The following is a 27,301-nucleotide window of genomic DNA, read 5'->3' as shown; positions in this document are numbered from 1 at the left end:
TGATTTCTATGGGATTTGCCTCCAAGCAAAAATATGCATAGGACCGCACAAACAGAGACTTTATAGCTTAATTCTGTGCAGCATAACTTGGCAGTGAATACAATTTTGGTGAGTGAGTGTTACTTCCAAGTAAATAGCACACAGCGTTGGTGCCCTGTGAAAGTTTACTTGGGAGTTTGCTGTGCTGAATTCAGAGCGAGCTTATAAATTAACCTTTGCAGGTAAGGTTGTGCTTTATCTTCCCAACCATCATGCAACTCTCTGTCTCATCCTTCAAGTTGCAGAACAGCACCGTCACCCCACCCGCCCACCATCTTTCTCTCACAGACATGTAAAATAAGCTAGTATTCTTCATGTACGGCTAGTCATATTTGCATTTGCACACTCACACATACAAGCAGGCAGGCTCGTAAAGAGCAATCGTCCTGCTCACCTTAAAGAATTTCCTCTAGGAAATTTCCGTGAAGGTGTTCCTTTTACAAAAAGTGGTTCTTTTTTATAAAGGTCACAAATGTCAAACACAGGCGCCTACAAACAAGATAATAACTTACACAGATATATTTGCAAGGCTGCACAATATTTCATACGGTATTTGCATGGTAGGCTACACAGATAGTTGCTGGGGGGGGGGGGTTGTCCCAGAGAAGATAACAGAACAAGGGAAAGGATATCTTCCTCTGGAGTGCATAGAAGTCTGACAAATCACTAAGCAAGGCTAAACTTCAATACAAAGGCTTTGAGCCACCAAGACACTCGATATATGTCATTGAAAGCAGCCCCACATGTCCCATCCCACCCCACCCCAATTGGCAGAAGTTCACTCAAGTACCTGTGCTGTAGATCAGACAAATTAGATACTTTTCAATGCTTTTTGTGGTGTATATATATATTTTTAAAAAGCACACATTCCTATAGCCACGAAAGTTGATTGGGGGAGGGAGGAGATACTATTTTTCAGACTGCTGGTATGTACAGAGACCCGATATTGACATGTATGCAAAAGGCACACTGTCACAAGGTCAGTAATGTTTAAACAATCTCGATAAGGTCACTGAACTAGAGTGACACATTACCGGTGGTGATGTTTGTCTCATCAGGTGGGGGCAAACTGCATGTTACTTGCAGATGCACGTAATAAAGCATTAAGAGTTTTTTAAAAGAAATAAAAGGAAGGAAATAAATAAATAAATAAAAGAAAAAAGAAAAGAAAAGCAGCTTTGGGAGGGACCCATTTTGAGAAGGGAATCAGTGTGTGGGGTGTGCGTGTGCTTAACCCTTCCTCCTCTGGACACTTCTCTCTGGACACTTCTCTTAATCTCTCCCATCCTGCCCACCCAGCCAAAGCTGCTTCCCCCTCTGCAGTATTTCAGCTGCAGGTTTGCCCCCATAAATTCAGAGCCTACCGTTAAGCAGTGGCTAAAGGTGATTCACAAGAGGTCAGCATGAAGGGGAAACTAACTGCCTATTTCTGACACAATACAGAAGGTGGGAGCAACTGCTGCTGCTGCAGTATATAACAAGAACTGTATTCTGCCCCCTGGGCAGGATAAATGGGACAAAACGTCAAGTGTGCATAAGCTCTCAGTCTTTCTCTCCCACATGGGCACACAACGTTCAGTAACTTGGCATGCAAGGCGGTGAAGTAACAATGCACAGCTCTTTGCAAGATACAGTGTGCAAACTCTCTAAAACTAACAGCCTTCTCCTTCAACACACACTTCCCTGCAACGGTTGCATCTGCCTTCTCATGACTTCTGCTTCTTAGTTCTTCGGAGTCAAGAGATTTATCTCCCCCATTGGTGGGTGAACCTTGTCCTGCACTAGCAAACAAGTCTCCCACTTCAAATTTTATTCCCGTTACAGAAGCAGGTCAGGGCACAGGTGAAGCAAAATGGGTCACAACAGGGAAGGGGAGAGATGCGTGCTGATTATTTCCCTGCCACCAAAGCACTCCCATTACACACTGCCCACCCTGGCTGGTCTAACGCCCACTCCACTCACCCAGTCACGTCTGTCCCCATGGTGCTGCCCAACTGGTTCACGTGGCCGCTGGCATCCTGGCATGACCCATCTTCTCTGTCTGGCTGCAGGCAAAGACCACTGCCCCAGGGGGTTCTGGGCCTATCCAGCCACTTGGCACCGAGAACCCTAAGCAGGAATCGTGCGAGCCCCGTGGTGGGAAGAAGGAGGGGCGAGCTTCTGCACAGGCGAGCAGACCCTCCGCGGCGGCACCTCGGCCAAGAGCTCCGGATCAAGCGCTCCCGTTTCCAGATTCAAAGCCAGCCCAGTTTCAGATGCACTGCCTGCCTTCTGAGCTCAAGGACATTTGCCGACAGAAGGAAACACAGCGCAGTGCGAATCGGAGCATCAGCGGCACACAGGCTCGGAATAACTGGGTCCGCTGGGGAGGGAGAGCCAAATGGAAGGATCCAGGGCGACGGGGAAGGGTGGGGCAGAACTCAGGTTGAACTGTGGAGGACAGCGGTTTGAGATTGAGGGTCACAGGCAGGAGCCCAAGGGATGGAACAGAGGAAGGGAGCCAGTCGTGCACACAAAAAAACCCCCCACCAGAACACTGAGATGTTCCCTGTGGCATGTGGGTCACAAAGGAGGGCAGAACTGCCAGTGGTGGGAATGGCTGGGGTTGTGGGGGAGGAGGCCAGAATTTCAGAGGCAAGTGGGGACACGGATCAGAATTTGGGGCATATCACTACAGTAAGGAGGTGAGTTAAGGAACGTAGGGCTTGGAAACTAGAGTAGGCGATGTGAGCTGACTCTGCAGTAATAATACAAGTTTTGGGATAAAACAAAAGGATTTCGGGCAGGAAGGGTCCAGCAAAGTGACAAGCTTCATTTGTAGTTGTTCATCTTAGCACTTAGCCAGGGGAGGGTGAATGACAGTGGAGGTCAGTCCATTAGGGCGAATGGAGCTCTGACCCACCAACCTCAGTCTGTCCCCAGCCAGCTGCCTCTTTCCTTACAACCAGTCTAGGGGGTGGCTCTGCCTGTCCTTGGGTCTGGCTCCACCTACTGTTGGTCTCCCTGCATTCAGCCCTATAGTCTGCATGGGCACCAGCCATCATTGGTGAAAGAGGGTCAATGGGCATGAGAGAGAGCAAAGAAGCCTGTCATCCCGGTGCCAGAATTGTAGAGGTAGTGTACATGGTGGGGGTGGGGGTGGGGAGAGGTTACACTAAGTCATAGAAGATGGGTGTATCACCAATTTATGTTGGAAACGTGAAGAGATTGAAGGGACATTTATACACATGTGGTGGGGTTGCAAGAAAGCCAAAGACTATTGGGAGATGATATACTCAGAACTAAAAAAGATGCTAAGGGTTCCAAGAAACCAGAGATGTTCTTATTGAGTATAGTAGAGGGGGAAATACCCAAGAACGTCTTTTCCTCTACGCAATAACAGCGGCCAGAATAATTTATGCCAGAAGTTGGAAGGGAAAAAATAGTCCCGCAAAAATAGACTGGCAGATTAAGCTAATAGAATACGTGGAGAATAATAGAATATGTTGACTGCAAAGATAAGAAATCAAGATGAGTCGGATATTCAAGAAGAGTGGGAATCCTTAAAGAGTGGTGAATATTTAAAGAAATATAACAATCGGGTAAGCTTCTAAGTGGAGTTAGATATATGAGCAGCAGTTAAAACATGTAGAAGAGGGGTGGTAATTAAGAAGATGCAGCTTAACAAGGATGAAATAAGACCCCATGGAGGGATGTGTGTGGAAGTCAAAGAGTGTAAGTTAATCGATGACAATTGTATAACTGATGTATTAAGATATGTAAAATGCATATATATATATTTTTAGAAAAAAAGATTGGTGTATCAATTAGGATCAGGGGCAAACTACATGTTACACACAAAAGTGTGTTAACTATAGGCCAGGGACCCTTAAGAAACTGTGATTGATATCAGGGAAATGGTAGCAAGGAAGCCTCATGGCGCAATGGGTCAGTATACCTGGCTGTTAACCAGAAGGTTGCTGGTTTGAGCCCACCCAGGGGCGGCTATGAGCACGATTCCTACATTGCAGGAGGTTGGACTAGATGACCCTGGGGGTGCCTTCCAACTGTACGATTCTATGAAATCTAAGGTGAGGAAGAATGAGAGAAGGTGCTTAATCCTCTCTCCACCTGCTGTTTTCAAATTCTCATTTTCCCTCCCTGTGGGGTTTTAAATGTGTCGTTTGCCCTTGCCAGGTTCTAAGAATGGACTACTTTAGTCGGCTTTTAAGTTTTCAGTTTAAGACATGCCCAGAGAGGACTTAAGAAATCTTGAGTCTACATCAGACTCTTAATCTACCTGGGAAGTTTGCCACCTCTTGTCAGTTCTTTTTATTCATGGGCTGACAAGAGGCCTGTAAACTGAGACAGCGGTAATATGTACGAGATTTAAGAAGCCTAGGCTGGGGAGCTACAGACAGAGTCCAGTAACCATTTGGAGCTGCAGGGACTGGGAAATGGTCATGGAGCCTGGAAGCAGGTTAGCGGGCGGCAATCGCCTGCTCCGCCAGGCCTTTGAGTCGGCACATCAAGGCATGCTCCAGATTTGAGGGGGTCCTCAGCACAGTGTCCTTTGGGGCTCTTCTCCCATGCCCGTGAGCCTCCCACTAAACAGACCCTGTGGTGTGGCACTGGACAGCACTGGTTTTAATTTTCCCACAATGCCCCACCGAGCCAAGCTGAGTGTAACTCCAGGGTATTGTGGGAAATGTAAATGGCTCCTTGTAGCTGCCTCCTGTTGGGTGAGCAGGGGGAGGGGGTCTAAGGCAGGAATCAGTGCCAGTGGGTCGCACCAGACTTTTGGAACCAGGCAGTTGCCTGAGGGTGCCGTGCTGCTACCAGCCCAGTTGGACGAGGGCAAAGAGACCCGAGCTGCAGAGCCTCCAAGTGTCCCTATTTTCCAGGGACAGTCCCGGATTTCTAGACGCCGTCCCGATTTCTGGTTTGATCCGAGAACATCCCGCTTTTCCTTAGGACGTCCCTATTTTCATCAGAGAAATGTTGGCGGGTATGGAGTTATCTGAGCCATCTGAAGGCAGCCCGGTATAGTGAAGTTTTCAATGTTTAATGTTTCATTAAGTTTTTATATATGTTGGAAGCCACACAGAGTGGCTGAAGAAACCCAGTCAGATGGATAGGGTACAAATAGGAAAAGCATTATTATTATTTTATTACAGTAAGGAATAGGGCAGGGACGCAGGTGGCGCTGTGGTTTAAACCACAGAGCCTAGGGCTTGCTGATCAGAAGGTCGGCGGTTCGAGTCCCTGCGACGGGGTGAGCTCCCATTGCTCGGTCCCAGCTCCTGCCAACCTAGCAGTTCAAAAGCACGTCAAAGTGCAAGTAGATAAATAGGTACCACTACAGCAGGAAGGTAAACGGAGTTTCTGTGTGCTGCTCTGGTTCGCCAGAAGCGGCTTTGTGATGCTGGCCACATGACCTGGAAGCTGTACGCCGGCTCCCTCGGCCAATAATGCAAAATGAACACGCAACCCCAGAGTCGGTCACGACTGGACCTAATGGTCAGGGGTCCCTTTACCTTTTAAGGAATAGGGCATCCCAATTTTCATCGGAGAAATGTTGGAGGGTATGGAGTTGGCAGAGTGGGTTGTATCAATTCAGGCTGTGGGTAGGCAATCACATTTTAAAAGCTCTACAACAGGGACGTCCAACTCCCAAGAGACTGCGATCTACTTCCGGAAAAATAGGGGAGGGGGTGGGAAAGCCAAAGTTGTTGAGATTGTTTTAGGGTGGCTTTTGGGGGGGAAAGCAAAAGTTGCTGAGCTTATTTGAGGGGGGGATGCCATACTTCTGCTGCTTTTTTGGGGGGTGCGCACCATAACTCCATCTTCCGTTTTTGCAATCGTGCGAGATTAAAGGATAAAGCGAGGGGCCGGGGCCGGATGCTATCCCCCCCCCCCCCGCGAAGGAAAATGAGCCCATGATCGACCGCGATCAACCGCTGTCACCCAGGGAATGACCTGCCAATCGCAGTCGACCGGTTGGACATCCCTGCTCTACATAGGTGGGGAACCTCGAGTCCAGGGATCAAATGTGGACCTTCATACCTCTCCTAGCTGGCCAACAGAATTATTCTGCAGGCTGCACACACCCTCCTCAAATCACTCCCCTCAGTGGCGGACCCTGGGATCTCAAAGTTCAGTGGCAGCCTGTGCAATGGCAAAATTCAGTCCCCCTGCCTCTCAAGCTCCATTCTAAATCATAGTTGTGGCACCCCCTGTGGCGATTCTGTGGATCTGCACCCAGTGCAACTGAACCAGTCGTGCTCCCCTAAATTCGCCTGTGCTCCCCTCACAGGCCCTGTTTTGCATCCCTAGTGTTTTTGCCTGGTTTGAATGTGTCCTTGAACTCTGATGATGCCCCTTCCTTGCCTGGATGGAGGATATACAAGCGTGTGTCAGTGGGTGTAGAAACCAGTCTACTGTATGAAGGTTGCTCAGAAGGGAAGAGTGCCCTTGGGCTGAAAAAAAAGGTTCCCTGCTCCTGCTCTACAGCGTTAAAAATAAAAATAAAACTCCCTAGAAGTTCCACAAAACCCAAAAGTTAGCACCTGAGGATGTACGGAGAGATCACATGTTTTCAGTATAGGTGTTTTCCCAGGTTCAAACTCCTGCAAAAGCAGGGATGGGACACCTCAGGTGCATTAGCCAAATGTGCCCCTCCAGGCCTCTCTGTGTGGCCCCCAGAAATCTCCCCAGGCCACACCCCTCACTGGCCGGCTGTCAAACCGCAATACATCAGCGCAGGTGGGCAAGTGCTGGTTCTGGGCCTGCAGTTTTGTTCCCTTCAAGATCCGGGACAGGACAAGAGGAGGAGCCTTAGGGACGGCCTAAGGCAGGCACCCCCAAACTTCGGCCCTCCAGATGTTTTGGACTACAATTCCCATCTTCCCCGACCACTGGTCCTGTTAGCTAGGGATCATGGGAGTTGTAGGCCAAAACACCTGGAGGGCCACAGTTTGGGGATGCCTGGCCTAAGGGAAAGCAGGACATTCCAGGATCGAACCAGAAAACGGGATGGGTTCTGTAAATCCGGGACTGTCCTTGGAAAATAGGGACACTTGGAAAGGTCTACAACTGGGAATCCTGATAATGCAGTAACTCCAACAGGAGCTGAGTATGGTGGATCAATGGGAGTGGTTTCAACGTAGTGCATTTACAATATTAGGCTGCATTTAATAATAATAATAATAATAATAATAATAATAATAATAATAATAATATATTATTTATACCCCACCCATCTGGCGGGGTTCCCCCAGCCACTCTGGGAGGCTTCCAACAAAACACTAAAATACAGAAATCCATCAAACATTAAAAGCTTCCCTAAACAGGGCTGCCTTGAGATGCCTTCTAAAGGTCTGGTAATTGTTGTTCTCTTTGACCTCTAGTGGGAGGGCATTCCACAGGGTGGGTGCCACTACCGAGAAGGCCCTCTGCCTGGTTCCCTGTAACTTGGCTTCTTGTAGCAAGGGAACCGCCAGAAGGCCCTCGGCGCTGGACCTCAGTGTCCGGGCAGAACGATGGGGGTGGAGACGCTCCTTCAGGTATACTGGACCGAGGCCGTTTAGGGCTTTAAAGGTCAACACCAACGCTTTGAATTGTGCTCGGAAACGTACTGGGAGCCAATGTAGGTCTTTCAGGACTGGTGTTATGTGGTCTCGGTGGCCGCTCCCAGTCACCAGGGGCACATTTAAGGGCAAACGCCTCTGAATCAGAGGACTGCAGACTCAGCCTGGCAGAATATGGAACAGGGACATGGGCTGTGTATAAACCATACATTTATAACACGTGGCTCCCCACCCCCAATCCTGGGAACCATAGTTCCCCCTCACAGAGCTACGATTCCCAGCTCCCTTAGCAAACTGCAGCCTGCAGGATTCTTTTGGGATGGGGAGGAAGTCATGTGCTGTGTATGCAGCCTTTGGCCGAGAAAGCCCACTCCCCAGGATGACCCTGGGCAAGTTGCCCCGTCTCAGTCCCCCGTCTATCTCCCAGGCTTCTTGAGAGGCTAATCAAGGTAAAGATAATAAAGCACACTGTGCAATGTAAGTGCCGAGTAAATGATTCATGTAACTCGATCTGGAAGTGGTGGGTGCTACCATAATTAGTCTAATAAGAGAGCTGAAAAATTGGGCTCCTCCTCCTCCTCCAGATGTAGGAGACAGAAGCTCAGAGATATTTTGCCAGTGGCCCAACCAGTGGGAACTCGTGCATTTATGGGAGGCAGGGATGGGGAAACTGAGGCCTTCACAATGTCGCTGGACACATGCGAGGCGAGGTGAGATGGCAGGGTCCACCGGGGTGGCAGATCTCAACATCAATCATTCTATCCCCCTCCCTCTTTGTTCGTGATGTAGATCTTCTCCTGACCCCCTTCTTTCCGGGCGGGGAGTGAGGGAAGGCTATTTCAGGTGCCGAAATGTCTTGGGCTGGTCCCGGTTTGGACAACAACTCCCATTATCCCGGACCATGTCAGCTGGAGGGCCACAGATTTCCCATCCTTTACTTACAGGCAAAGAGAGGCCTTTCTGCTCATTTTAGGAGCTGAAATAGCCTGGTCCTCTAGCTTTGTGGCTGCACAAGGTCTTGTGCAGCTGCAGCTGCTTAAATCAGCAGCTAAGCAAAAGTAGATGCAACATTAGCAGATCTGGGTGTTTAAAATCTGTACCTGCCGTAACTGGATAGGTTTAAGAAGCAAAAGGAGCGTTGGGTACATGGGAGAAATGAAGTTAAGCTCACGTTTCAGTATGAAGCGCCCCAATTCACACTTCCTGAAACATATGAGGACTTAAACCCAGGTGGCGCTGTGGGCTAAACCACTGAGCCTAGGGCTTGCTGATCAGAAGGTCGGCGGTTCAAATCCCTGTGACGGGGTGAGCTCCCGTTGCTCTGACCCAGCTCCTGCCAACCTAGCAGTTCGAAAGCACGTCAAAATGCAAGTAGATAAATAGGAACCGCTACAGCGGGAAGGTAAACGGTGTTTCCATGTGCTGCTCTGGTTTGCCAGAAGCAGCTTTGTCATGCTGGCCACATGACCTGGAAGCTATACGCCGGCTCCCTCGGCCAATAATGCGAGATGAGCGCGCAACCCCAGAGTTGGTCACGACTGGACCTAATGGTCAGGGGTCCCTTTACCTTTACCTTTTACCCTGCACTTCTCTGAATTTTGTGATGCAGTTCTCCAAACAAATAATGCCTACAAAGAATTGTATTTTAAAGGTGAAATGTGCAAAAAAAATGCATGTATTGATGAAAAGAGAATACAAATATGCATTATATGCATTATATTAGGGGAAATTGCTTGCAAAAAGTGTACACTAGAGAAAACTGCATGTGAAACTGTGTCAGGAAATGTTTCCGCTACATGCTGATGGATTTTCGTGCTGCTGCAGAAAGGAGGAAAACTGAAGACAGGAAAATGGGGGAAACCAAAATTGACAGATTCGTCCATCCCTAGTGAGTACAGAGGGGTTCCAAGGAAGCAATCTGTAGCAGTGGTAGAGGGTTAGCTCTCCTCATTCCCATGCCACTTTTCTTCCTTAAATCAGCCCCTCCAACAATTCTTTTTATGTGATTGTAGCAGATCCAGGTTTAGACACACAGATCTCCCACCACATTTAGTTTGGCCTGTTGGCGAGCCACCAGGACAGTTGGTGCTACATAGCAGTTAAGAGTAGGGGTAGGCTACCTAAGGCCTGGGGGCCGGATGCGACCCAATTGCCTTCTAAATCCGGCCTGCGGACGGTCCGGGAATCAGCGTGTTTTTACATGAGTAGAATGTGTGCTTTTCTTTAAAATGCATCCCTGGGTTATTTGTGGGGCATAGGAATTCGTTCATTTCCCCCTCAAAATATAGTCCAGCCCACCACATGGTCTGAGGGACGGTGGACCGGCTCACGGCTGAAAAAGGTTGCTGACCCTTGAGTTAGAGCATCACACTAGGCCTGAGGAGGCAAACCTGCTTCGTGAGTCTTATGGGATGTGTGGCCTAGTGACTGGCCTACCTCACAAGATTGTTAGAAGGGCAAAATGTGTGCATTTAGTGTGTATAGAATGATGTTGTATGCTGCTCTGAGCTCCTTGAAGGAGGGGCAGGATGCAAGCGTAAGGTGTCTCAGCATTAGCCCTCATCTAATGCAAGGACCCAGGTGGCGCTGTGGGCTAAACCATTGCGCCCAGGGCTTGCTGATCAGAAGGTTGGCGGTTCGAATCCCTGTGATGGGGTGAGCTCCCGTTGCTTGGTCCCAGCTCCTGCCAACCTAGCAGTTCGAAAGCACGTCAAAATGCAAATAGATAAATAGGAACCGCTACAGCAGGAAGGTAAACGGCGTTTCCACGTGCTGCTCTGGTTTGGAAGCGGCTTTGTCATGCTAGCCACATGACCTGGAAGCTATACGCCGGCTCCCTCGGCCAATAATGCGAGATGAGCGCGTAACCCCAGAGTCGGTCACAACTGGACCTAATGGTCAGGGGTCCCTTTACCTTTACCTTTAATGCAAGGATAGTACATTACTGTCTACATTACTGAGTTGATGTAAAGGATGCTGAGATGATCTTAGCGAGTGTTTCGAGCACTGCAAAGCAGTAGTCTCTCTCTGTGAATATAATATAAAATAAATGTTATCATGTCATATCCTAAAACAGGTCTGGTGGATCAGATCAAAGTAAAAAGGTAAAGGACCCCTGGATGGTTAAGTCCAATCAAAGGCGACTATGGAGTTGCGGCGCTCATCTCGCTTTCAGGCCAAGGGAGCCGGCATTTGCTCACAGGCAGCTTTCTGGGTCACGTGGCCAGCATGACTAAACCGCTTCTGGCACAACGGGACACCGTGACAGAAGCCAGGGCGCACAGAAACACCGTTTACCTTCCTGCCGCAGCGGTACCTATTTATCTACTGGCACTGGCATGCTTTCGAACTGCTAAGTTGGCAGCAGCTGGGACAGAGCAATGAGAGCTCACCCTGTCGTGGAGATTTGAACTGCCGACCTTCTGATCCGCAAGTCCAAGAGGCTCAGTGGATTAGACCACAGCACCAACCGCATCGATCAGGTCAGTGGCCCACTTGATCCAGCATCCTGGCCAGATGCTTATAGTTACAGATAAGCAGTGCATTTCTCGGGGGGGGGGGGGTCCTCAATGGTACGCAGTACTGTCACCTCTTTTTGTTGTTGTTGTTGTTGCTGTTGTTATTAAAAAGTGTGGCATTTACTGTAACAACTTCATGGTGAGTACTGGCACCTATTTTTCTAGGGGGGGAAATCACTGCAGTTAAGTACTGGATTACTATTTGACTTGGGGAGTACAAAAGAAAAATAGGAAAATCCTTTAGAATTTTTGTTTTTTGTTTTTTTCCTTCTCCAACCATAAGGCATCTAGCAATAGAAATATGCTTTCTACCACTCCCACCGCTACTAGTACTACCACTAATAAAAATTATTATAACTTAAAAAGACATCGTTATCCATTATGGGAATACATGCATGCTACTCCTGGCTTTATAATGCATTCTTTCCATCCATATGGGGCCTCGGCAGTTTCTTAGTAAATGTTATTCTTTTTGACAGGCATGCACACGTTACCCATAATCCAACATGTTTCAAGCTAAGGCAGGTAAAGCAAAATCAGCTTAACTGTCCAATGGGAACCAGGAAACAAAACCTTTAATCACAGTCACTTAGGGCTCACTGCCTTGAATGAAGAGGATTCTTGTCCACCTAAAGCCTGTGTCACAATAAATCTGACAGTCTTTAAGGCTAACCCCTGTTTGGCTTTAGGGCCCCATTCATCTTGGCCAATCCTCCAGGGGCCAAGTGACAGCACTGGGTTTGGCCCAAAGAGGTGCGGCTACCCCACAATCTCTCACATGCACACTAAACAGCCTGGATGGTTAGAGCGAGGCACTGATAACGCCAAGGTTGTAGGTTTGAACCCCGCATGGGACAGCTGCAAATTCCTGCATTGCAGAGAGTTGGACTAGAATGATCCTCAGGGTCCCTTCCAACGACAATTCTATGATTCCGTAGCAATCCTTAGGTGATTCATGCAGTAGGGGTCTTACTGCTATCTTTTTGCTAATTAAATTATCAATCTGATGAGCGGGGAGGTGGTAAATTGCATCCCCATCAGTGTGCGGGGTTTCCACCCACCCCAGCTCTGTCTCTGTTTCATTTGATTTTTCTTTTTGCTGCCGTCACCAAAATTTGGGAGAGGGGCTTTAGGGCAGCGGCGGATCACAAGCCCCTGAACTGGGGGGTACTCTTTCTTTGTTGCTGCAGCAGACAAACATGACTGCCCTTTAAACTTGTGTGTAGAAAGCAGTCATAGAATTGTAGAATTGTGGAGCTGGAAGGAACACCAAGGGTCATCTAGTCCAACCCCAGGCAAGGCATGAATCTTAGCTAAAGCATCCATCACAGTTGACCATCCAACCTCTGCTTAAAAACCCCAAGGGAAGGAGAGTCCACAACCTCCCGTGGGAGACCGTTCTACTGTCAAACAACTCCTTCTCATCTTCTTTGGCACAAGGTTCCCACTTTATCATATCCCACCTTTTGACTTGAAATCACCACGAAGCCTTCAAAGACTCCTGACAGAACCACCAGGCTGCAAAGGATGAGACAACCATCCAGTCCATTCTTATTACATGCACTAGTGCCCCTCCTGTGCGTTCCCTCTTTACTCTCAATAATTCAGGCTCTTGAATGCCATAAGCCAGGGATGGCCAAACTTGGCCCTCCAGCAGTTTTGGGACTACCATTCCCATCACCCCCCGACCACTGGTCCTGTTAGCTAGGGATAATGGGAGTTGAAGTCCCAAAACAGCTGGAGGGCCAAGTCTGGCCATCACTGCCGTAAGCAGTCAGCCAGAGTAAACTGAACGCATTACACCATGATGCCTGTCGGGCACATCACTACTGTACGTGACTCAAGCAAATGAGCCAAGCCACATGCTACAGAGGAACATAATAAGCAGATTGATACCTGTTCCTTCTCAACTCCCAAATACAGTTATATATCAAGTATGAAGCAAATCCTATTCACAGTGCAATCCCATGCCCTCTTACTCAGAAGTTCCACTGTGTTCAACAGGGCTTGCTCTCAGGTGACTGAGCATAGGTTGCAATCTCACTAAGCCTTCCTAAAAGTTCTTCTTCTTCTTCTTCTTCTTCTTCTTCTTCTTCTTCTTCTTCTTCTTCTTCTTCTTCTTCTTCTTCTTCTTCTTCTTCTTCTTCTTCTTCTTCTTCTTCTTCTTCTTCTTCTTCTTCTTCTTCTTCTTCTTCTTCGTGAGCTTCAGCAGTCTGTTCTAAAAGCCACAGAGGAAATACTAAAGACCCCACCCCCTCCACCAATTTTACTGTGGGCTCCTGCAGATGACCTATTTTATTGAGCGTTCATCTTGATTTGCTTTCACAAATCTTATATAGAGGTTAGACTATATCTGGTCTGTTTTGAGTACAGGTATTCGTTCCAATCTGTCTGCAGGATGTTTACGCACCTCTGTGAATCACGTGTTCATCTCACACTTTCCAGTGCGTTTCCTTGACACTCTTCTAGGTTGAAAAAGTCTCCTTTTCAAAGTGCTTTTGTTGCGTTGGGGCGACAGAGTGCTTAAATCGACTTTAATTGCGTCAACCTACCGTAAATTTCCAGAGATGCTCTTGTCTGGAAGGGCCTGTAGCCCACAGAACAGAAAAATCACATGATAGCCCTAATAAATATATCCAGTTGTCTTGAACTCAGGGATACTTTGCTTCCACAACACAAAGAGCAAGTTAAATTATTTTATGTTTCCAAAAATTAAGGTTAGTTAATTAATAATCAGAAGCAACTTGTTAATTAGTTATAAATTCCCTCTTACAGCCACTGTCTGCAAAATTGCAAAAAAAATTGCCCCAACAGCAGTTTTGAAATTAGCCTTTTTCTTTCTATTAGCTTAAAATCCTTTCTTTTGAAATGAGCCTTTTCTTCTTCTCTATTTCTGACCCAACGGCCACATTTGCATGATCAAATCTTGGCTTAATAATCCAAGTTATGCAAAAGCATATCCCTTGCTACCTCTCTTTAAATGAGCAGTAAAACAAGCCAGGACGCTTCTGTTACTCATAGCTCCCTGTTATGCAAAATCCCAAAAGACGACAGGATTCAGACGCCGTTTTCAAACTGCACCCTTGCTTGTTTGGAAGCTGTTAATCATATTCCGTCTTGGCTTGCACATGATAGGAAGCTATGGTTAACTGTGACTTTCTGGTTTGTTTCACCACATGCGCAAAGAGGCAGCAAGGGGCTGTGTTCACAGGCAAGCAGCGCATGCATTTCATGGCTTATTGATTTGATTCTGCAAGCGTAGACAGAGAGGCTGTCCTAGAATTTCACTCACAAAAATCAGAAAACTTCGCTGTTTGGACGGGAGGTAGTGTACGGGTTTTCATGAATGAGTCTAAAGAACAACACACAGAAACTGATTATGTTTGGATACGAGTAAGATGTCACCAGAAAGGGTGGCCTTTTATGCCGTTAATCCACTTAAACTCTGTGCACCTTTGCACGGCCACATTTCAACATAATTCCACCTTGCACACAACCACAGATTGCCTAACCTCTTGGGATCACTGTCCACTCACCTGGGGGCATCGAAACTGTCGTAGGAGCCAACCGTGTAGTGCCTGAAGAGTCGCTTGGCTTTGTCACTGCGGCTCTCTGTAAAGCAAAGCAGAGAAGGCGTGGGGATTAGGGTTGCAGGAGGGCACTTGGTATATACAGCATCTTCCTTCTTAACTTTGAGACCTCCTGTCCTTCCTCTGCTTCCTCTGGCAGCCAGTGAGTGGCAGCACAAGCTCAGCGCAGCTGGTGGCATGTCCAAAGAGGGGAGGCAGTCAGAAAGGGGGGAACTATTAGTGTGTCAACCTTAAGAGAAGAGGGAAAAGAAACAAAAGGGAAGCTGACTGCATGCATCACTATTTTCCAGGGACAGCCATTATTGTTTAGCATTTGGCCCTAGTAAAATACAGCCCCAATTTTTGTGTTTGGAGGCGACCGCGAAGTTGCCTTTAGCACACACATGTGCACATATGTACACCGGTGGCATGTTATTACAGTCATACCTTGGTTTTCAAACAGTTTCGTTCTCAAAGGTTTTGGCTCCCGAACGCTGCAAACCCGGAAGCAACTGTTCCGGTTTGCAACTATTTTGGGAAGCCAAACGTCCGACAGGGCTTCCGCGGCTTCTGATTGGCTGCAGGAGCTTCCTGCAGCCAATCAGAAGCCATGCTTTGGTTTCCGAATGTTTTGGAAGACAAATGGACTTCCGGAACGGATTCCGTTCAGCTTCCAAAGTGCAACTGTATTGTGGTTAGTAGTAATATAGCTTTGGATCTGCAATGCCTGGTAGTCACTGGTGACAAGGACTCCCATGCAGGCGAGCGAGCGAGCTGGTGGAGTGCTCCATCCCATGGGGAGCCTGTTCCATTTTGCCACCTGAGGCAAAAGGAGAATGCTGCCCTGTGCATTTGCCACGCAACCTCCTGTGCTGCCCCTGCCAAAGGTTGTAGCCTCCGAGTTGCAGTGAGATATCGCGAGAACCCCGCAGAACTGCGCAGAGGTCTCTGATGACACTCCAAAAGCCGGAAGCTAATGCAGATGCTTCTCCTTACATCTCTGGTTGTGGCAGAGGAGGTCCACCATGGATTCTGCCTCCAGAGGTGGCTATCTCAGTCTGCCTTACAGATGGACCATTCCTCCTCTGCACCCACCACAGAAACCAAACAGGCAGCTACGGGAGGGAAACCCCCTACTTGGACCCTGCATACAAATGTATTGGGCTGCTGCAGGAAGGCTGGATCCCTCTGGCCCTCCTCTGCCAGACCCCAGCAAGGTAGTAAAAAAACCGTGCAGGCAACTTAGGTTTGCAGTCTTACTTATGAAATAAATAAATAAATAAATAAATAAATAAATAAATAAATAATACTTTATGATTGGTGCCAACACTACAATTCTTTCGGCATCAGAGTAAAACCTTTGTATTTGCTTGGGCAAATAATACAGCAAATAACAGTAAATACAGGTGATTGCTGTTAGTCCATTCTATTGCTTTAACTGCTTTAAAATGTGTTTGGTTTCCTCAGAAGGGGGTACTGCATTTTATCCGGGTATAACTAGTTTAGTCACATCACTTGTACATACCCTTGCACCTATGATGATGAAGGGTAGTTCATATGTATAGAAGCACATTTGAACATAAATGTCCTTATTGACATCTTGCCAGCCCCGTCTGTCCTCTGCCACTCTAGAACTCTTTTGAGCAGGGAATTGACTCTTCTTTCGAGTAATGATGGAGGCACCATCTAGCGCGCAGGCTGCTATTTCACACATTGCAGCTGGCGAGGCTCATTTTGAACTGTTAGGCATAGTAACAACATATTGTAGGACAACTCTGTCTGGGAAAATGCGCTTAAATCGCATTCGTCAGATTTAGCCTGTGACTAGGTTAAATCTGTCTCAGTTGTCTATAAACAAAGAATGCCAGCCTACCAGTTCCCCTTGAGGCCCTGCCTAACTGCCTATCGAGATACTAAATATTGCTAGATGCGTTTTGAGTTGCCACCAGTGCTTTTTTCCAAGGTGCTGGTACTCACCATGAAATTGCTACAGTAAGTGCCTCATATTTAACATTTGAAAACAAAAAAGGTGCCAGTACTGCGTACTTGTGAGTACCCACTGATTGTAACTATTTTGTAGTGAGCACATACAGATCCAATGTGAGATTGAACCGTCTCATTAAATAATCTAGTTTACACAAAGGGGAACCAGTTGCAGCCAGTTTACTCACATGCCCTCCTTTAGAAGCCAGTGTGGGCAGCTGGTGGCAGCAAAAAATAAACACAGCCAGCCAGCAAAGTTTTCAACAATGTGCAACGCGCAGGGCTGTGAGTATAGCAGCATCGTTGTAAATGTGCTATGGTCTGATTCGCACATCATGTTAAACCGAAACATGACGTAGTGGAAATTGTGGCTGCTTTGCTCCTGCCCGATTGTTCTGCTGCTGAGTTAAGCCATGCCTTGGGCTTAGCGTGTTGTCCAAACCTAGGTTCATGGTGAGACTAACCACAAGCTGTAACCAAGATTTGCCCCATGGGTTTGTCCAGGAGAGTTAATGGCTCAGATGACATGCTAAGTCAAACCATGGTTTAGTGCAGCAGCAGAAAAAACAACAACAACAGGGAAGGAGCAAAGAGGACACTATCTCATGTCCAGGGGCCCTCATGCATGGTCATGCTGTGAAAATCAGTCCACTGTCCCTGTATTTCGTTTTGAAAATGGGGAACAGCACGTGACAGGAAGAAAATATGGCCAGTTAAAAAAAGTGTGGTGGTCTTCACTTCCTAGAGTTCGGTCACAGTTAAATTGCATGATGAACATGAAGACCAGGCGTGAGGAAATTAGGGCCTTCCATGTGTTATTTGGACTACAAGTTCCATCACCCACTGACCATTGGCCATGCTGCCTGAGGCTGATGGGAGTTGGAGTTGAATAACACCCAAAGGGACACCCATGTTGTAAACAGTGATAGAAGGTGGAAAAGTCTCTAGCGGTGAAAATCTGGGGACAAGTGTGCGTGGAAGGAGTAGTACACTGTTGCTGCTGGTGATGGCGCTTCAATTCCATGCTTTAAAATAAAAAAACCCATAAATTTTGAAAAGAAAATCTGCGATGGAGGAGGCGGGGGCAGAATTTAAACCGAAGATTGTTGCCTACTCTACTTTTATTTTGGCTGTTCCTCCATTTTCTGGCTTCTTCCCTCCATATGGGTTTCACATGCAACTGGGGAGGACATGTAATGTCAAAAGGGGGGGCCAATGTATTCTTCCTTGAAATATATGGAAATGTCATCATCGCATAGTGATTAATGCTAAAAGCTAAAAAGGGTAGGGATAGAAGATGAAAAGGGATGATAAAGCCCCTATTGAGCACAGCCAAATTACTTCACAACAATTTCTCGGGAAGGAATAGCATTCTTCCACAGGGGCATGGTGTGTGGGGCTTTTTGTGGGGGAAATGACCGCAAAGCAAGCAAAGATAGCCCCCTGTACCTGCCACAGTGACCAAAGTCATTTTTGAAACATGGAAGAGGAGGGGAAGAAGAAGCCTTAGCTACTGGGTATTAAATTCATAGGTTGTACTCACATTTTCACCCATTGAAATAAAATTGTAGCCATTGAAATGAACGGACCTAAGTTAGCCACAACACCATTACTTTCGACGTGTCTACTCCACGTCCCCCACCCCCCCAAAAAGCGCTGAAAGCGTCTCCCCACTTTCGAAGTCGTAGAGCAGGGCTGAGAACGTAGAGAGGCACTTTTGGCCAAGTTATGTGGGTGCCCAGCCAGCCAGCCACCCAGCCAGCCTGTCAGACATGCCTTCTTCCAATAATATTCCTTCCCTTTCCATTCTCCCTAGTCTTCTGCTTTTCTTCCCCCCAACAGCCAGTCAGCATTTTGTGCCCAAACAGCGTGCTCAGTCCTCACTAAGCTGCTTTGAGATTTCCCCCTTACTTGGGGGTTCCTCTCCCCAAAAACCCCTTTTTTGCACTTCTACAAAGCTTGGGCTCCCCCCCAAGACTGCTGATAATGCATGGATGGTGCTATTTTGGCTACATAGCTGTGTGTGGATCTAGATAATCTATATGTGTGTGTGTGTGTGTGTATAGGAGGGAAAGGGGCTAGAGGGCAATTTGGAGCACCTACCTTGCTTCCCTTCCTGTGATTTATTGGGCACTTCCTCCACGCAGTCCGATGGGAACCAGCCCACACGGCCCTTTACCTGTCCCTCCCAGAAGCCTCCTTCCCCAACACTCAGCACTGAAAAGGAGAAGGGCACTGTTAGGGGCGCGAACACGCTTTGGACGAAGGTGGCCAGCTGTTCACCATTTTGTTACTTACTCAGAGCCGCTGTGGCACAGGGGTCAAACCTGACCTAACAGAGACCTTCGCTGCCCCCTGCCCATTGAATTTCCCTCAGCCTAGCCTTCCTCAGAGAGCGTGAAGAATGGCCTGGTTAGAGTAGCAAACCAAATCCAATTAGCCGTAGTCGTTAAAAGCCCTGCCTCTTTTTTTTTATTATTGTTGAAGGTGTGCTCTTCGAGCATTCTCAGATACCCCCTGCGTCTGGGGATCCTGCTAACATGATTTTAAGCTGATAAATGAGTAAGTGTTGGGTCCTTCTGTGTGAAACTTGCTTTTTGTTGTTGTTTCTAGTCCCCATCTTTTAAAAGCATCTGAAGGCAGCATGGCTGGGCCACCTATGGCTCTCCAGATTTTGCTGGACTACAACTCCCATCATCCCTGCCCATTGGCCATGTTGGCTTGGGCTGATGGGAGTTGGGAGTCCAACAACACCTGGAGGGCTGTAGAAGGCGCATCAATGTTCTGCAAGTTTTCTCCCCAGACAATGTTGTGATCCATCACCTTCCGTTTTACATCTTCTGCCTTAAAAAACAAGGTTCTAGAGCATTGGAGGGGAGGAGTTGAATGTTGTTTAAAAGCAAGCATTAGAACCCTCACATATTCCTTGGGATGTTTGGAAAGAAATCTAAATGCATATTCTGGATCAGTGATTACTTAACTGTGCTCCACAGTCTAGCAGTACATACTCTCCAATATCTTGACTCCCAAAAACATGGTGTGCGTCTTCTTAACCATGCTCCTGTGCAAGTCGCGTGACCTGCACAAAACCACAGAGTCCGAAAGATGTGAATTCTGTGGTCCATGCTCTCGCAGAAGAGCAAAATGCAGCCCTGAAAAAGTGCTGTGTATGTGTGCACGGGAGATCTTGGCGTGAAATCATACGAGATCATAGCACCCAAAAATGGCCTCCATTCTCTTGTGCAAAAAATCCTGTTTTTTCCAAGACACTTTTTTCCCACCAGGCCCAGCATTGGAAGAAGACATTCTTAGGGAGCTGGGGAAGGACTAGCGTTGCTGACGTTCATTCCCCAGGAATGCTTTTCTGGGGCTTCAATGAATGCCAGTTGTCCACCATTGTCAATGCTCACAATACCCTAAAAATCCTTAGTATGCTGTGTAGAAAGCTTTTGATATAGAGGAACATTCAAAAATTATATTCTCCATCTGCACTCTGAAGTGATACAGTCCATTGTACCATTCCCAGATTTCTGCATCCTCAAGCCTACTTAACTCTGTAGCATGTGCAGACCAGGCCTTCAATAAAACCTCGTCCCTTATCTTAGGAAGAATAGGGTCTCCCTCTCCCCCTAGTAATTTGCTTACTGCACAGTGTCTTGAGATCTTCTCATTCCTTTGGAGATTGCTGAACACTGGTTGGCTGGGGGTTTTTTTTGCAGCATTTTTGAAAGCCAGAAGCCAGAATATCAACACCTTCAGTATCAAATTTATCTATAAGCATCTGTCCAAGCACCATGGTCCTCATCTAGTTTGTGATCCTATAGCTGCTTACTTGGGAATGAGCTCCATTAAACTCAATACAGGTTTGCTCTGAAAGTCTTTGTAAAAAGGTCTAGCTGACCAGCTGTGCAATCTGCAGCAGTTAGACCACTGAACTCCTATTTGTGAGTCCTCTTAAATCACTTTCATCTTGTATCTTACTAGGATATTGTCATACCTTTCCTTTAAGGTCATATGACTGTGTTGTTTCACAGCGTTTCTTGTACTTACAGCGTTTTTGCAGCAATTGTTTCATAGCATTTCTTGTATTTGTAAACCGAGCAACAGCACAATTATAAATCTTGTATAGATTTCACTGGCCGTTGCCTGTAGAATCAATCACCAGTTCTATAGAGCATGTTCTTGGGGGCAGAGGTTTGTGCTGGTTCACAATTGCTCCCCGCCCCCACCGCCATTCTTACTTTTAGCCCTGCTTTGTACAACTGCACGAGAGTACAGAAGGAAGTTTCTTATTTGGAAGCCTGTGAAGTGACTGGTCTCCCTGCAACGTGGTGGCAGTAAAAGAATGTTGCAGTCCTCAAAGAAGAAGCTAAGCAGAACTGTGGCCTGTGATACAACACAGTTTAAGAATCACTGCCCTAGAACATCACAGCCCCATCGAACACAGCGGGCGCACTTTTAACTTCATGGCTCTATCTTCAGTAGGGAAAATATCATAGCTCTCAATGACAGCACACGCTTTGTATTTGGGGTTTGATTCCCAGCATTTCCGGTTAAAAAGATCTGGTAGTAGGTGATGGAAACGACATTTGCCTGGGAACCAGCAGAGGCACCGCCAGCCTGTGGAGACAGAGGTCGGCAACGCCAGTCCTATGCAGAACAGACTCCCTGAAGTTAATGGACACGACTTAGTTTCATTAATTCCGATGGGTCAGCTCTGAATAGGACTTAGTTGAATACCGCCCAGTATTGGGCTAGATGGATAAATGTTCCAAAGCTTATCTAAGGAGACTTCCTACGTTCCGACAGAATATAACACGTCTCTTATTTCAGGTACTGCAGTTCAAAAATAATCCCTGCTTTACAAAATTCTGATCTGGCCACCTTTCTCTGGACACAGACACACACTTAAGACAACGGGCCACTCATGCGTGGCTGACAGATGCACACCAAGACATACTAGACACCAACTAAAGATCACACACACACACAAACACAAGCCAAGCCTCACAGTTTCCCTGATTCTCAGCTACAGCTGTATCAGCCAAACGCAAGATTCTGAAAGTGCAAGGTAGGGGGCAGCCTCCCTATACAGTCGTACCTTGGTTCTCGAACGCCTTGGTACTCGTATGTTTTGTCTCCCGAACGCCAAAAACCCGGAAGTAAGTGTTCAAGTTTTTGAACGTTTTTCAGAAGCCAAATGTCCAACGCGTCTTCCGCTTGAGTGCAGGAAGCTCCTGGAGCCAATCGGAAGTTGTGCCTTGGTTTTCGAATGGTTTCGGGAGTCAAACGGACTCCCGGAACAGATTTAAGTTTGAGAACCAAGGTTCCACTGTATTCAGAGAGAGGCTCAAGTTCCTTCCTGACTAAGGGAACCATCACACCCTACCGTCTGGGTATATATTGTTGTTTCTCCCTGCTCCCACTGAGTGTAAAATCTGGGTTTCCCCACTCATGCTGAGAAAACTGTGTGGGCACATGTTGGGGGAAGTACAGAGCAACTCCATGCTTTTAAACTGGGTCCTTAAAAAAAAACCCAAACACTCCATGGAGTCCTCATCTACCCCGCATGTAATATGTCTTCCATTCCCCCTAGATCCAGATCAGCCTTCCTCAAACAGATGCTGCCAGATGTTGCTGAACTGCAACTCCCATCAGCTCCACTGATCATGTGCAATGGTCAGGGATGGTGAGAGTTCCAGTCCAAAACATTTCCAGGGCACCAGACTGGGAATGGCTGGCCCTGAAGATTCACTCCCTGGCATCAATGGAAGGGATGAGTAGGACTATAATTTATCTCTTCCTCTCTCTTTAGGAAGCCCAACTGTTCTGCTTCTTCATTTTTTTTTTTTGTGAGGCTGGCTACGACAAAGTTAAAGAACACCCATGCTAAGCCCTTTGGTCTCTCCCAAAGAACCCAGGCGTTGTGGGGCTCAGAGAGACTCCCTAGGCAATCCAAGGGTGTGCGCAGAGATCAACGTACCCTTGATCTTCTCGCCCTTGCTGATGGGGAGCTCACCCTCGGCCTGGACCTGGTACGGTTTCACAGCCATGAACGTGCGACCAGGCACAGCCGAATAGAGTTTCCGCTTCACTCCCCGGCTACTCAGCGTGCTTCCCCCAGCAGACTCCTTCTGGTAGCCACTGGAGCTGCCAAGAGAGAGAGAGAGAGACCAAGATTTAGGCAAGTATGATCCGACTGAGTCCTGAACCTGACCTGCATCATTCTCCTCTCGCCTCTGTTCTACCCTACAGAGAGAGGCCTCTTGCAAACACTCTGATTTTCCTCATTGGCCTGGAGGGCCAAGCTACGCACTAAGTTAAAATGCATGTGCTCACTTCAATCTATTTGTTGTTATTATCATCATCAACATCACTGTCATTGTCACCATCCTTTAACATTACAGCAGCAGGGTTCCCTGTTCAGGATTCAGACTGCAGCATACAGGGAAAGGGCTCCATGACCCTTTCTCCCTGCACCATGATCTCAACAAAAGTTTCCTCCCAAAGCTGTTACCAGCCCAGGGCAGAAGCTGCTACTCAGGCCCGTCCTAGCCATAGAGGCTAGTGGCGCAGAGAACCATGGCGCCGGGCGGCTGGAAGGGCGCCAAGTGAGCACAGGGTTCTGGCGATCTGGCCAGGACTGCGCTCCACGAGATGAGAGGCTGCGCCGCGTCTCTCTCCTTCTCCGAGGACTCCGCGCTGCGCCTCCTTCTTGTTTCCTCAGTGCTGGGTTCCGCTCAGTCGAGCTTCGCCACCAGCGTGCGCACAGCGCCCAAGCAGCTCTTGCTGGTCCCGCAGTGTGCGCGCTGGTGGCAAAGCTCGACTGAGCGGAACCCAGCGCTGGGGAAACAAGAAGGAGGCGCAGCGCGGAGTCCGTGGAGGTGGCCTCCCGCTGCTGCCGTGGTCCGCTTGGTACTCCCGGGCCCTTGGAGGGGTTCTAGAGGGACCTTAGCGGCTGGATGGGCTTAAGACGGCTCTGCTGCTACTTCTTGGGCAATTAGCAGCTGGGTGTGTGTGTGGATTTTCATTAGGACCGCTGCAGACTCCCCATCCAACCCTTTATGACACATTCCTGGTAGCCTCTTGCTATCCATTTTAAAAATATGTAAATTAAATGCACATTCAATGTAGCAGAAGTGTGACCTGTGAGGAAATGTTGCAGTGCAGAGCGTTCTTGCTCAGGATCCCAGTCAGCCAGCTTAGCCTTCTTCCAGGAGACTCCATTCCATTCCTCCTCCCCGTCCTGGTCTTCTGGTTCTCCCAACAACACTTAACAAATATCCTATGCCCACAGAGCACAGTCCAAATTGGGCTATTTTTGGATAACCCCTCGGTGCTGTTTTGCCTACATAAGGATCCACACCCAGAGAATGGATTTACTCTTATTCCTCCTGTCTTTTTTCTCCAGTGGGGCTAATAGCAGCTTCAAAGATTTGTGGTCTTGATTTGTGGGGGAGCAGTGCAGAAATGAGGGGTGGGAGCTGGGGATTTAAAAACCTTCATCTGCCCCCAATGCCTGCTGCTCTGGTAAAGATGGAAGGTTATCCCTCTGGCTACTTTTAAGGTGTTGTATTTGGCTTTTAAAAAAAACAACTGAGAAATTTTGATCCTCCCCATCATATCCATTTCAGCCCTAAGCAACTCTTTTTCCCAAGAGGAGAAAGTTCTCATTCCATCTCAAGGGAGTGTTGAATGCAGAGGAAAGGTGGGAGGAACCAGCTGGGGAACCCCCAAGTGAAGAAGGCTTAGACTTAGAGCCCAGGGGTTGGTGGTGGGACGACAACGAATGGTCAGAGGGAGAAGAGGGAGAAGACTGGGAAGATGAAGTGTTGGAAGCTGAAGAGGTAAGAAAGTCTGTGGCACAGAGAAATCCAGAGAGGCAGAAGCTAAAGCAAGAGACAAGGGAGGCCAAGAGATGGGTCAGGCTTGTAAAGAGGCACGGATAGCTACTGCTGTGACAAGCTCCCCCCCCCCCCCGGTCTCCCAGAATCAGGAGAGGCGTGAAGAGGGAGAAGCAAAGACAGGCCTGCAGGTGCAGTCTCTGATTGATTGGGAAATGCCCTGGAGAGGTGGAGACATAGCCGGCTGTGGGGAGACGGGAAACTTTAGTCTCAGCAACTGCTTCATAGGAGAAGGCTTGAGTTGCTGTGCTCATTAGGTCTGACACTCCTGTGCTGATCTTGCTTTGCTAATAAACAGCTAACTCCAACTTGCTCGGGTGATACCTGTCCAATCCTGGCAGCTGTGCCATCAGGGAAGGACTTGGGGACTGATGTCCAGTGCCCATACAGCAGAATGTGCAGGAAGCACCCCGGTTCCCCCAACAAGCAGCAGGCTGGCTTGCCGCATTTTGAAATACACATTGTCATATAAAGAGCCCCCAGTAAGACCATTAAGTCCAGGGTCTAAAATTATCCTGCTGCATCACTGGATCCCAGCCCCTTTCAAAGGGGAACCAGGTATTGAGCTCCCTCCCCTTACTCTAGAGTACCAATGCAGCATTCTGGAGGTCTTCCTGGCACGACAAAGCCCCTGGATGCCCGCTACACCATTCATTATGAGGCACCAAGTGTTTTCTCCCTTGAAAAGTACATAGAGCTGAAGCTGAAGGGAGTGATGAACTTTCTCATTTCCTCTTCTCAGCTCTATGTGCTTTTCCAAGACCGAGATTGGCACCTGAGCATCTCAAGAGAAAGTGAAGCAGCCAAGAAGACAGGGGGAAAGGGGAGCATTTTAGGTGAGTGAAGAATGCAGAATAGTTGGGTGAAAGAAAAGGTGCCAAAGGAATCAGGGGAGAGAGAGGGTGAGTGTTTGTGTGCATGGACAAGCACACACACTAGAACCAGTGAAACAAATCCTCTTGAAATTACAAAAGAAATCCACTGTAATCTTCATCAAATCACAAATCACACCTCTCTCTATCAGCTCATCTCAGATCACTGAAGCCTGGAGCCTCACATATGAAGCCCCAAGCCTACCTGGGCCGACCGCGCTGCTTCTTAGCCTCGTCTGTGTGGCGCCCACGTGACGGAGAGCGGCTGCGAGCGCCACGGGGACTGCTGGAGCTGCGCAGGGTTCCCGTGGTGATCTTCTGGCTCTGCACAGCCACAGTGGCAGACGGGGTGGACGGCGGGGCATAAAGCATCCAGTCCGGGAGGTTCATGCTGGTGTCGCTGTTGGCTCGCAGCAAGGTGTGCGGCACCACCAGGCTCTGGGAGCCGTCCCGGCGCCGGCTGACGTATTGCGGGGTCTCCTGGAAAGGGACTGAAAGGGACGGCCATGTCAGAGGACAGACTTGAAACAGGAAAGCTGGGGAGGAGAGCATCATGGGGATTTGTACCCTGCAACCAAAAGCCTTAACGGGTTGTGAGTACAGCTGGTGCAGAGCTGTGTGTTCCGCTGCAATTTCTTGTGGGAGGCTAGTACAGTTAAATGTTCAGGTGGTGTTGCTGGGCATGCCGTTTAGCTTCTCGGGACTCTCACCTTTCGTTTTTGATAAAAAACAACAACAGGGTTCTAGGTCGTATGATCGCGTGGATGTGCTTGAAAACGTGTGTGAAACACCTGTTGGAAACTCAGAATCCTGAGGGGCAGCTGAGAAAGGTTTCCAGCAGTGAGGGAGACGGTTTTGGTGTCCTGCACAGATCTTTGTCCCTCCCCACTGACTGGCAAAGTCTGAATGGGTGAAATGGGGTGACTTGTTGGCTCTAGGGTTGAATGGGGACCTTTCCCCCAAAAGTGCCCCCAGAAGACCTTCTGTAATGCTGGCGGTCCCAACGCTGTGAGCCTACCTGATAACCATGGCTCTGAGCTGCCGTTTTACATTTCCCGCAGCGCCCCACAGTGCCCTGCGTAGCCTTGCTATGGACTGCTATGGAAAATCAAAATGGCAGCCCTCAACTTCCCACAATGTCTTCCTGTAATGGTACTATACTGGACACTCTGGAGCATTGTGGGAAATTTGAGATGATGAGCAGGGATTAGTAAAGGTGGATACCCCCCCCCCACAAAATTATGGGGTCCTGGCAGCTGCCCAAGGGTGCTGAAACTGGGCCTGGAAAAGAGCAGGCAGGAAATGGCTGAGGGGAAAATGGAAGAGGTCAAGACACTGGTAGCGTGGAGAAGATTATGACAGCAACAGCAGTGCAGCAATGGGAAAGAGCTCAGCTATGAAAGTCAGGCTGTCTCTATCAGGACTAGCAAAACATGCCAATTTCCTGCAAGTTAGCACAATTTTTAAGAGAGCCCAAATTGTGTTTTAAAAGCTCCAGTAATGCAGCAGCCTGGATAAACAAGTGAATTCCTAGGTGCCACCATCAAATGTTCAGTTACCTGGGATTTCTTCAGCATTGGTCTATCTATGTGATGTCAACTAAGTGGCACAAAACAAGCCTAAGGCCCCTACAAGCTCTCATTTACATTTTGGAATGTACCCTTCGTGAATACTGCTAAGGCAGAAGACAGTAACATATAAATCAATTGTACAGTCTTGCCAAGGTTTTCTATTTACTTTATGAATAAAGAAAATGCAAAAACCAAGGTGTCATTTGTGAAATGAGGCTCAATGCTGAATTTAAACTAGTTCAGCTCTCATGGGCTACAGGCATCATAATGCTAAACC

General features: G+C 47.9%; 1 protein-coding gene across 1 annotated transcript in view; it reads right to left on the bottom strand.

Moving 5' to 3' along the window:
• The window catches only part of SHANK1 (SH3 and multiple ankyrin repeat domains 1), a 112,623-nt gene that overhangs the window by 30,806 nt on the left and 54,516 nt on the right, over positions 1-27,301 (bottom strand). Inside the window, exons 11-14 of the mRNA XM_060281102.1 lie at positions 25,659-25,944; positions 22,661-22,827; positions 18,781-18,894; positions 14,662-14,737 (exon numbers count right to left, since the gene is read on the bottom strand). Coding sequence (XP_060137085.1) covers positions 14,662-14,737; positions 18,781-18,894; positions 22,661-22,827; positions 25,659-25,944 — 643 coding nt within the window. The remainder of the gene's footprint in view (positions 1-14,661; positions 14,738-18,780; positions 18,895-22,660; positions 22,828-25,658; positions 25,945-27,301) is intronic.

This window comes from Zootoca vivipara, chromosome 13 (genome assembly GCF_963506605.1).
Source record: "Zootoca vivipara chromosome 13, rZooViv1.1, whole genome shotgun sequence".
Taxonomy (NCBI): domain Eukaryota; kingdom Metazoa; phylum Chordata; class Lepidosauria; order Squamata; family Lacertidae; genus Zootoca; species Zootoca vivipara.
This window is presented reverse-complemented; position numbering and strand designations above follow the sequence as displayed.